This window comes from Globicephala melas, chromosome 8, assembly GCF_963455315.2.
Source record: "Globicephala melas chromosome 8, mGloMel1.2, whole genome shotgun sequence".
In the NCBI taxonomy this organism is placed as follows: Eukaryota; Metazoa; Chordata; class Mammalia; order Artiodactyla; family Delphinidae; genus Globicephala; species Globicephala melas.
The window spans coordinates 55560492-55572871 of NC_083321.1; the positions used below are offsets into that span (position 1 = coordinate 55560492).

A 12380-nucleotide genomic window follows, 5' to 3' on the forward strand; every position below is an offset into this window, starting at 1 on the left:
ACTTTTTTAGGGGGGTGGGAATTGAGCCTGGGTCCCTCTCTTAATAGCTCCTTAGCCATTGGGACGTGTTCTACCTGCTAGGGTGACTTCAAACTAGTCTTCCTCTGCCTTTGACAGTCCTTTAGGACTTGGAAACAGTGATCCTGTCCACCTGTCACCTCCTGGTGATGTCTCTTTGGACAAAGTCCTTTAGCTATTACTTTTAGGATGCATTCTCAAGGCCTGTCCTCATCTTGCTTTTTTGGATGGAGGGCTTTTGCTAACTCCTCACCCACTCAGAATTCCAGTCCCCTCCCCTCCAGAATCCCACTGCACCATGTGCACTTCTCCTAACAGCCCACATCACACTGCACTGGAATCATACATTCACTCACAGGCCTGGGGACACTGATTCCTCTCAGCCTTTCCAGAACTTAGCCCCGTGCTTGATGGTTATAGTTTATAGAATGAACTCATGAGTGGCGTTGTCAGTTTCTTCTGAATTGACTGTATACTAAACACCCTAAGTTATTTCTTCCTTTGGCTATTACCGTGAGTCAGCCTCGGGGTAGATGACGCCCTCAGATCTGGGTCCCCAAGCTCCAAAGCCTGACTCATCTGTCCTTTGCAGATGCTTTTCATCTGTTTTGCCTGCTCTTCACTCGGCCCCTTCTAGGCCCACATAACCTTTGAGTAGAGGAAGTTGGCTACCATCGTTCTTCAATACATAATAATAGAGAAACACCAGGGAAGGTGTTTATTTTCAACTAAGAGTTCAGGTTTTGGCTTTCCAGAAGAATACCCAGGGCTTGGGGAAAATACCCAGGGAACAGAACCAAATAGCATCTGTACTTCGACAGAACACTTAACTGTCAAACAGAAGTTTGGCCTGACTTACAAGCTCCCTTCGTGACAGGATGAGCGCTGACAGGATGAGCGCGGGGAGGGAGTGAAGACAAACATGAAAAGACATATTCTCAAGGCCGTGAGCCAGGTGGGGGCAGCTGGCCTAGCCAACAGCGGGGTGTGATTGGCTCTTGCCAAGAGCCAGGCCTGCCCATCTGGAGGGAAACCTTGCTGTGGACATGGGCGTGACACTGACCTCAAAGGGAAGGCCTGCTTCTCAGATGAAGCCCCAACAGTGAGGGCCAGTCCGAGCACTGCCACTTAGTCCACAGGTGAGTTCCGTCACCTGTCTGAGCCTCAGTCTCCTCATGTGAGATGAAGGTGACAATCATCATCACTTGGCAGGTTATTAATGAGACAGATGAGATAATGGCCGAGGAAAGCACTGGGCTCCATTCCCTGGGCTTCGTGCTCTGCATAATCCCATCTTTCAGTTCAATGAACCTGAACTGCTTCTCCTGTCTGCTATTTTTTTTTTCTTTCAGTATGTGGGCCTCTCACCGTTGTGGCCTCTCCCGTTGCGGAGCGCAGGCTCCGGACGTGCAGGCTCAGCGGCCATGGCTCATGGGCCCAGCCTCTCCGCGGCATGTGGGATCTTCCTGGACCGGGGCACGAACCCGTGTCCCCTGCATCGGCAGGCGGACTCTCAACCACTGCGCCACCAGGCAGGCCCCTCCATCTTTTTAATGATCTCTTTGGCTAACTTCCCTGCCACTGTTTTCTGTCTGTGAGCTCTTGTTAAGACTTGAGGTCTGGTATTTCAGCATGGGGCCGGGGTGGGAGATCTGGACAAAGGCAAGTGTCACGGTGCCTGCCGGGAAAGTGAGGGATACAAAGATGAATCAGACCTGGTCCCTGGACCTGCATACACTGTTATCTCCAGGCGATATCTCTAGCCTTACAGTTTCTCCTCGGGTATGAGAAATAAGAAAGAAGGTGAGCCAGGGACAAGGGGGAGGGAAATGGGCAAGATGCTACCCATTCACATATAACAAACAGGGCTCTTCAGACACTTATTAGAGAATAAGTCATGACTCTCCCATACATTATGCAGTGTCTAAGATGGGAAGAAAACTTAAGCCCCCTGATGCATTGGTAAGAACTGTCCTGAAACGCAAGCTTTAGGCTGTAGCAGCTCTGGCTGCTCGGGTGTAATTAAGCTGGCCGGTGCAGGAAACATGGCTGATACTTACCGCCCCGGATGCCCATCCTCTCATGAGGTAGTAGAGAGTGCAAGGGCAGCACAACAGGACGAATCAAAGCCTGGAGGTGCTAACTGGGCATTCCCCAAGGGCCACCAAGTTTACTGGACTCTGGTGTGTTTTATGGACTCACCCTAACCGAGCACAGTGGGCAGAGGACGGACTACTCGCCATCTCACATGAATGATGGGCAAATTTTATGGCAAAAAAAAAAGAGCGGTCCCCATGGCTCCTTTTTGATGACTGTTTCACAGCAGGTGATAATGTAGTCAGGATACTTGTTGCCTATGATGCTCACATCTCCTATTTCCACAAAGCAGGCAGCCCTGAGCTGGAAGGTGGTAAAGGCACCATGAGGAAGGAGACTTCTCCCTGCTGTAGCACAAGTCTGCACTGAGGTGCTTCTGGGGATCAGTGGCCTGGCCTGGACAGATGATCCCTGGGGACTGGCCACCAGCCTCTTCCATTCATAGGGAGGGGGAGGAGGGAAGAGAGGGCTCCCCATGCCCAGCTTGCCAGCCCCGTCTAAGAGGCACATATGTCTACAAACAGATGAGCCCCTACTTCATTATCACCTCGGCCAGGACATGTTCACATCTGAGATTGGATTAAAGAGGTGCTGAAATCAATCAGGCTGGAGCACAATTTCCAACACAGAGTGAAAATCAACCTTATGGGCCCACACTTAGCCAGATGGACACCACCACCTGATTTTATTAAAAATAGAGGGCTTATCACCACTGACAGCCTAAATATTCCACTTTCCTCCTTCCTCTCCTCTTCTCTCCAAAACAGTCTCATGGCTTACACTGTAATCATCACCTTTTTAAGGTGTAACTTTAATATATTGCTAATATTTATTGTATACTTACTATGTGCTAGACCCTGGAGATACAGCAATGAATCAGAGTGGGGCAGGGAACTAAGATTTATTAAACACCTACTATGTGCACGGTGCTTCTCCACTCATCATAGAATCAAATCCTTACCACCACCATGTAAGATAAATAGTATTAGGACCATTTAACAGATGAAGAAGCTGAGGCCAAGAGAGGTAAGGAGATTTGTCTAAGAACACATGGCCAACAAATGGGGGAGCTACAGTGATTAAAGAAACTTGACTTCATTCAGGCTGATGAACTGAAGGTTCTCACAGGGATCTGAAGGTCAGAGTTCTGTGATCGCTCAGTGGCTTCCATAGACCTGGGTGGTGGCAGATGGAAACCACACAGCAGGAATGCTGAGACTTCTGGAGCTTTCTGGCCTACGGAGAATGGTCCACTCGACAGTATTTTATATCATAAGCCATGCAACAGAACAATATGTATAAGGTACCGCATGCTTACTCTGAGAAACAAGTAAGAAGACGCTGCTTAATTTAGAGCCAAAGGGACTTAGGCCAGAGTCAGCTACAAGGTCACACAGCTAGTGCATTGCAGGGCTGGGCACGTGGATTCAGGTCCTCTGACTCCAAGTCCTATCCTTTTCGCACGTTGTCATTCCAGCAGCAGCTATGTGGCAAGACCACGAGAGCAGAGCCTTCACCAACCCTGGTCCCCAAAAGGCCTCTTACCTGCCATCTTGCCTGCTGATCGTGTATCCAAAGAGAGGGTTATTGACGAAACTGATGTTCACACCAACCAGCGGGGTCCCATCTGATGTCATTACTTGACCACGAATGACACATGCATGCCTGGGGGTAGAAAAGAGAGAAAAACATGACCTACTTTTCACGTTAGAACCCTGGCTGGCAGGTCAGAAGACTGAGGCAGGTCACTCAGACATATCTAGGCACCCGGGGGCTCATGGTATCCACTCAAGATGAGCACTACCTTTTTTTTATTGCCTCAATCTAAGTCATCAAAGCATCATCTAAAGAATTATTACTGAAAAAGGTTTTCAGATATCTCACTGAGAGGGTTATTTTCTATGGATACCGTACTATGCTGTAAGGAGAAAAAGCTGATGGGGTGGGGTGGTGCTATACAGTGTAGTTATGCATGTGAATTTGGAGTCATGTGACTTGGGTTCAAAACCTAGCTCTGTCACAGCTCTTCTTTTTAAAAAATGTTTGTTTATTTATTTATTTATTTATTAGTCATCCATTTAATACACATCAGTGTATACATGTCAATCCCAATCTCCCAATTCATCCCACCACCACCTCCACCCCCCACCGCCACCTTCCCGCCTTGGTGTCCATACGTTTGTTCTCTACATCTGTGTCTCTATTTCCATCTTGCAAATCGGTTCATCTGTACCATTTTTCTAGGTTCCACATATATGCGTTAATATACGATATTTGTTTTTCTCTTTCTGACTTACTTCACTCTATATAACAGTCTCTAGATGCATCCACGTCTCTACAAATGACCCAGTTTCGTTCCTTTTTATGGCTGAGTAATATTCCATTGTATATATGTACCACATCTTATTTATCCATTTGTCTGTCGATGGGCATTTAGGTTGCTTCCATGACCTGGCTATTGTAAATAGTGGAGTCACGTGACTTGGGTTCAAACCCTAGCTCTGTCACAGCTCTTTGAGTCTCTGTTTTTTCATCCTCGTGCACAGGAAGCTCCATAAATGGCAGTGATCTTTATTGTCACTAAGGGTCTCACTGGAAGCAGGCATTCACGAAAGTGAACAGGATAGAGGGCACTTCCTCTCACCTGGCATTGGAGACAGGAGAAGGGCAGATGCTGGTGTCCCCTTGGAGTGGTTTCTAGAACTCGGCACCTCTCCCAACATCCCCCCTCCTATTCTCCCTCTCTATTCCAGGCAACAAGCCATCTGCTTTTCCCAAACTTGCCAGTCAAATGTTGTTCAAAGCCTCTGTGTCTGTGCAATGTTCTTTCATCTGCCTCAGATATCATTCCTGTACCCCTCTCCCAACATTCTCATCCTTGAAGACCCAACTTCAAATGACGCCTCTTCCCTGAAGCCTTTCTTGACGCCCCTAATTAGAACTAGTCACTGTCTCTTCCAAAACCTGGCACAAACCCCTTGATACCCTACCACACTGTACATGTTCCTCCATTCCACTAGATCACCAGCTCTTTGAGGCCAGGGTCAAGGTCTATTTCCTTTTTTCTCTCTAGAGGGCCCAGGAATGCCTAACAAGTACGAGGTGATTGTTTAAAAAAGCAAAAACAGTAGGTTGGGTAAATAAGTGGGACAATTAGAGATCATCTAGAATGATGTTTTTTCAAATATTTCAGAAACAGAATCTTTTTAGCAGATGATATTTTATAAGGATCCCCAAGTGGAAAGCCAAAAAAAACAAGATCTGCTCCAGATGAAGTAGGGGTGGGACCCGCTTTCCCCTTGGGGTGGTTCTGAAAGCAACTCTGTAGAGTCTTAGTTTCTGGAGAAGCCAGAGGAAAGCCAGCTGGAAAATCACTGAGTTAGTGGAAGAAGACGAAACTGGGTCCACAGACGTCACGTTATTTGCTCCAAGCCACACAGGGAGGCAGGGGCAGAGCCAGGCCTTGAGTCCAGGCCTCACACTCGGGGTCCAACTCTAGACCAGTCTGTACACCACTGGCAATGGGTGGAAGTAAAGATGCTCACTGGTGTCCATGTCCTAAGGGATCAGGGCGCTGGGGAGACAGCCCTCGTGGACAAGACAAATCTGAGGCAAAGACGCAAAGGCTCTGTTGTCCACAGTTCGGAAGGCTTTTTTCTGGCCTGGGGAAGAGCTAGTGATGAGGCCTGTGGGCATTCATAAAAAAACATCTCAAACTCAGCCTCTGCTTTATTAGGTACCTACATCTCTACCCTTTCTACAGAGGAAAGTGATAAGCTTTTCTCTGTTTGATGAGAAAAGCAATTAACACCAGGCTTGTAAGCAGCTGGGCTCCCCGGTGTCAGTTTGTCCTTTCTGAAGGCAAGAACAACTACCCACAATGCACCGAGCTCCTCACCCCACCTCCCCTCACCACACACAATCTGGTTAATGTTAACTCAGTCAGTGGTTTTCTTCCGAGGCCCTTGGTCTAAATGCAATTACACGGCAAACAAGTTAAGCGGGTGAGGCTCAGCAAAGACTCTCCATCCTGCTCTGAAGGTCTCCTGATATATTTACGTGAAATTATCTCTCCGCTAATGGGAAAGATTTATTCCGTCAATTGTATTCAGCCGGTACTGAGAGATGCTTTCTCTAATGGAGGAGAATTGAATTTCTTATCGCTGGAACTCTGTCCTTCCAGAGGATTACTAACAGATCTCATATCCTGGTGCTGGCTACTCTCCAGCCTCCTCCTGACATATGTGCCTTCAGATTCTGCCTGGACGCTAACCAGCCCTCTGGGGATGGTTTCCTTTGGGGGGCTGCCCTGGCTGCTGCCCCTCCTCCACATGTGGGCCAGCCTCCTCTGATTAATATCTCTTTGGGGATTTCCTGATAGTTGGGAAACATTAAATCAGCACCATTTGGCCATCACGTCGCCTCCACTTCAGCAACCCGGAGCAGATGTAATTTTAGCCCGGGCTCCTGTGGATTGCTTTGGATCCTGGAGAAGATTAAGTTGACTCCCGGTACCCCTGTGGGCCACAGAGGCCTCCTGCCAAAACAGGCATTTGGCTCAGGAATTAAGTCCTGGAGAAAAACACTTCCATCCTCCTTCCATTTGACCATGACTTTCAGTTGTCAAGAAAACCCAGTTCAACGTAAAGCCTTCCCTGGAACAAAGAAGGTAGGGAAGTCTGCTCTAGGAGACTTCCAGGAGGCCCTTACAGGAGGCCCTGGAAATGTGTCTCCTGCCACGTGTTTTTGTCCAGGGAGGTCTGAAGAGATGTGGCTGCTGGGTTTCCAAACATTTTCTTTCTTCATCCAGTTATTCCATGGAAACCACCAGTGGTGCCCTGGTGAATATTTAACAATTGGCTTGCAAAAGAAAAGTGGCTTTAATTTGTGGCATTTGCCTATTTCTGTGGTGTAAAGACTTCCACCACGGCCGATTTCACACTACCGATGAGATATCACTGCACCCAGAGTTGGGAAGAGATGGCTAGTAGGACACCAGTATATAACAGTATTTCCACCACAGAGAAACAAGAGACCTAAATAAACTCTAGAGTAAAGATGATGGTAAAACACAGCTAAATAACTAGAAAGTGATGAGTTTTGATTATTACCTTTGTTTTTAATCTAATTTGTTTAACTGTGATTTTATGTAATTTAATTTTTAATAATAGTTGTGCTTAAGAACTAGCTTGCAGAACTCCTGAACATTTAATAAGCAGTCCCTGTGAGCTGGCATGAGCCAGCTTCTGTCCACCACAGAAACACTGACCCTCACACTAAGGGTCAGTGCATCTAAGAAATAGGTGCTGCTTTGACTGTGAAATTCCATAATGGAAGACTGCCTTGGTGAGAAATCACTAATGCAGGGTGCAAATCACTGTCACCAACTTGGCTTCCCAGCTGGCTCATATGAGCCTCTTATCACCAGTCCTATATTTGACGTGTTTTGCTTTTCCTCAGTCACTGTCTTGGCATATGGGGTTATTTTCTACTCATCCTTAGGGTCCCATCTAAGCTGTCATCACTTCAGTGAGGCTGTTTCCAACTCTTCCTGGCACAGCTAATCACCCCTCTGCTCTGCTAGGTTGCTCTAAACCTTCCAAGTATCTCTCCATGATGTGACTGTCATACAGTGACATCATTCACATTTACACAGCTATCTTATGTGCTTCCATCTCCAAGGGCCAGGTAAGCATGAGATATTCTCCCCAGGTGTTTATTAGGTGAGAAATGATCAAGTAACTGAAATTCAGAGAGAACAGACTTGCTCAAGGTCCTACAGCAAAGAACTCAATGGGTTGAACTGACACTCAAAGCTAGGACTCCTTACTTCCAGGTCCTTCCTCTTACTACTGTGTTATTCACCTGCACTCACTAAAATTCACTTAATTTAGAAAACGGGGCACCTACTCGAAGGCAAGCACTGTGTTAGGCCGCTGAGGCTATAGAACTACACGGATTACAGTCCCCGGCTGCTGCCTAGAGCTCACCAAAGCAAACGTGAAGTGCCTGAGCGTAGTTGTCTCTGACACCAGAGAGTCAACACATGGGTTTGGCATATGTCAGGCAGCTGGGCTACAAAACAAGCAATTAGGCTGGGTGAACTCTGCCAGGAAGGAGTACTCATGCCAGGCCAAGGGGGCGAGGCGTCAAACATGCTGGCCTTGGCCCAACCATACACTCAGGGCCCGACTGAGGTGCCCTGGCTGACGCCAGTGACAAGGGAGATCTGCCTGACTGCTTCCTGGGGACACCTGCCAGGTTTGGGATCAAGGGAGGAAAGTGTTGGAGAGACAAAACCACCGTGAAACAGAACCAAGCAAAGAAGAAACTCACCTCAGCCGCCCGTCAGGGAGAAGTGGAGGGGTGTGGTGAAAGAGCCCTGGGCAGGGGGTCCGTTCCCAGTTCTGACTCTGGTAACTAACTGTATGACCTTGGGGCATCATCTGACCTCTCTGGATTTCCATTCTCTCACCTGTCCGTGCAGGCTGAAGATTTTCTCAAACAGATGTAAAGTGGAATGTATGATGGTTTTAACTTGGTGCCCCTCAATCCAGCTCAAGCAGCCCTACTACACGTGGCTTCAGAATCCTAAGGGAGCTCATACAATGCTGACACTTATTTCTGAGTTGTTCCCTTTACATGGAACCTTCCACCCGTCCTCTTCACCTGAAAACCACCTGCTTAGCCTCAGGACCCACCTGGCGTGGTACCCTAGCACTCGCACTCCCTGGGCTGTCTCTGCAAAGACTCTGAGTGCTGTCATGCTACTGGGCAACCTTTTCCCCCCAGCAGATCACAAGCTCCTTGAAGACAAGGACCACATCCCCCTCACTGCTGGACTGCCAGCACTGAGCGTGGGAGATGCTCATTTCTTTCTTTTTTTTTTTTTTTTTTGGGCGGTACGCTGGCCTCTCACTGTTGTGGCCTCTCCCGTTGCGGAGCACAGGCTCCGGACGCGCAGACCCAGCGGCCGTGGCTCACGGGCCCAGCCGCTCCGTGGCATGTGGGATCCTCCCGGACCGGGGCACAAACCCGTGTCCCCTGCATCGGCAGGTGGACTCTCAACTCTCAACCACTGCGCCACCAGGGAAGCCCTGATGCTCATTTCTGAGTGGGCAAAAGAAAGCCTCTAGCAACACAAGGGTGCGCCCTGGAATTTGAATGCGTGGTGCAGAGTAAGCTCTTGATAAATTATTTACGAAATGAATAAAGAACTGATGTGTTTCTGTAACTGAAGATGAGAGAGATACCAGAGAACTCTGAGCTACTTGACCTTGACAGGGATATGGCTACGGAACAGAGGGCTCCAGGGGCTGGGCTTTCTAGTTGGTCACAAGTTGCATCCCAGGGCTGGGTTCCTTCCCCTGGAGGATCCACCCGCCTCTGCTTGTAGCCCTACTGCTTTGATGCTACAGCCTCCTCTTCTGTACATTTAAAGGTTTTGAAAACTTAAAAAAAAAAAAAAAAAAAAGAATGCCAGAAATTAAGTTAGATTTGTTATTCATTGTGTATCATACGAGCAGATAGAGGAAGATGAAGGAAGAAAAACTGCAGCTTGAACATTTTTTGTTATTAAATGGAGACAGCTAATGACGCTGGTATTCAGGAAACTGGAATAATCATTTGGGATCTATCTAGGCGGCGAAAGGTAACGTTAGCCTTTCTTTGCTTCAAGGTGTTTGTTACCGTGTGCCACTATTGGTTATGCAAATCACTCCTTTGCATTACATGCTGTAAACAGATTTCTATACCAGACTCGTACCCACCCTTTAAACTGTTTTCTGCCAACTCATCTGACTGACTAGGGATCTTTCTAGCACCAACTACACTTTATCCAACATCTTATAAGAACCTTACTTGGGCCCAAAGAATCCCCACTTCACGGCCTGTCAAACGACCCCCATTCAAGGGGGGTCCCAGTCAAAGCCTGACCCTGTCCACTCAGTAGCTTCCAAGACCTTCTTTCTAGCCTGGCAACACGGGCCATTCTGTAGCCCTTTCTTCAGAGCTTTCCATCTTGGTCGCTCTGCCTCCGTTTCTTCAACCAGCTTTTCTAGCCTGCCGTCTTCCACCTGTGTACGTTTTCTTGGGAACCCACTAGTCATGACACGTGAGAAGAGACCTTCCTGATCATCTCTCTTCACACTTCACACTTCTTGCAGAAGTGAGAAAATAAAGCCTCGGCAGGGGGTGGATTTGCCCATTCTCCTAAGAGTGGCTGGGGAGCCAGGATTCAAATTCAGGACTTCCTTTATTATCCATGAGAACTCAGGAAAGTCATTTCACCGCTCAGGCTACTTACCATCTGACACAGATACACACCTAAATAACAGAATCTCAATTTGTTTTAGCCGCCTAAAAAATCTGAGTTAACATCATCAGAGGAGGGCTCTGAAAACTATTTTTGATCACACACCCTTTCTGTAAACATTTTCTGAAGGCTCCATGGGTGTATTTATATTTATTAATAAATTGTACACACATGCTATCATCATTAGCTAATATTGGAAAGCATAATATACGCTTGGTGCAAGATTTAATGGACAAAAAATGAATATTTCAACTAGTCTTGATAATTTTGAATCTTTTGCTTCCCTTTTTGTTAGATCCGATGAGAATGATCACTACTGTTTTTAACTTCATAGTGGAGTTGAGGAAGACTCTGGACCAGGAGTAGGAATATCACCTCTGCCGTTTGACTGCTGGCTTGTATTTGCACTTGTCATCTTTGATTGGTAGTTACTTTGCAAAATCCTTTTATGCCACTGGACCCCATGTTTTTTTTTTTTTTTTTGCGGTACACGGGCCTCTCACTGTTGTGGTCTCTCCCGTTGCGGAGCACAGGCTCCGGACGCACAGGCCCAGCAGCCATGGCTCATGGGCCCAGCTGCTCTGCGGCATGTGGGATCCTCCCAGACCAGGGCACGAACCCGTGTCCCCTGCATCGGCAGGTGGACTCTCAACCACTGCGCCACTAGGGAGGCCCAGGACCCCATTTTTTATGTAAGTTTGGTTAAAGCTAGATTTTACACACACACACACACACACACACACACACACACACACAACACAGTCATGCTATAAACCAGTAAAGCTCTGTGAGGAGTAGATCCTCATCTCCCTCAGAACACCTCACACGCTCGTCCAGACACATAACCAACACTGGGACCAAGCAAATCAGAGAAAACCTGGTGTTCCGTACAAGTAGACAACCATTCTTTCTTATTTTTAAAGATAAAAAGTGAATGCAGACAGACGTCCTAATATTTTCTTCCTGTACCTCATGGACCACGTTGGGCAGCCGCCTTGGGACCACTGTACGGCACTAGAGTTACGATGGTGTGTGTCTGTGCTTTCTTTGTATGAAATAAACTCTAATATGCTATGTATTACTATATTCAAAAGCCAACTTCCAGCTGTGTTTCGTTCTTTATAACTTATTTCATCGCTCTTCCTATGTTTACTTTGTATGTCTTTCAATAACCTTAGGCCCAAACCAACAGAACTCGATCTAATCAGTTAACGTTTAATAACGTTCCGACTTATTGGTGGTCAGGGAGTTGGACCAGATCCTCTCTTGAGGCACCTTGCAAATCTAAGATATCCAATTTTCCAGACCTTACCACTGTCAGTTTACCACATCATCAGTATCCCTGTGTCACCCATGTCATTTTCTGTAGTACCCATTGTTTCCACATAAAGTCCACACTCTTTAGCTTGGCATGTAAATACCTTCAGGATCAGGCCCCTGCCTGCCTCTCACATCGCGGTTTTCCATTCTCACATCCTGTGCTGCTACCATGTTAAATTACTTCTCATACCCTTGCCTTGGCATGCACTTCCATGCCTCCCTGACTTTGTCTATGTTGGTTCCTTTGCCTCAATGACTGTCCTCCCATTCCTACTAATCTCTCCTTGAAGGCCTGCCTCTCAGTGAAACTCTTCCCTATTTTCCAGGACAAAGAAGCCACCCCCTCCTTTGGTGAACAAAGCACAATGTACTTATCCCACTAAAGTGTATTCATCTGTTTAAACACCTTATCTTTTCTAGATTGTGAGTTCTTTGAAGGGAACAACTATGTCCATTTCATCTAACTCCGTGTTTATCACAGGAGTAGGTCTATTAGGATGCGTTCAATAAATGTTGAGTAAAGAAACAAATGAAGATCACATAAATGAATGAAAAAAGATGACAGAAAAATATGAATATAGTTATTTCACATAGCCCAAAGTAAAAAATAGATATACATGGGTTGGGGGAA

At 46.9% G+C, this 12380-nt stretch overlaps 1 protein-coding gene across 13 annotated transcripts in view; it reads right to left on the bottom strand.

Annotated features, from left to right (window-relative positions):
* The window catches only part of TENM4 (teneurin transmembrane protein 4), a 739976-nt gene that overhangs the window by 76611 nt on the left and 650985 nt on the right, over positions 1-12380 (bottom strand). For all 13 annotated transcript variants that reach the window (XR_009564930.1, XM_060303774.1, XM_060303773.1 and 10 more), the window contains one exon: positions 3661-3780. Coding sequence is in view for 12 of the 13 variants with exons in the window: in XM_060303774.1 (XP_060159757.1) it covers positions 3661-3780 (120 nt within the window). In the remaining variant the exon portion in view is untranslated. The remainder of the gene's footprint in view (positions 1-3660; positions 3781-12380) is intronic.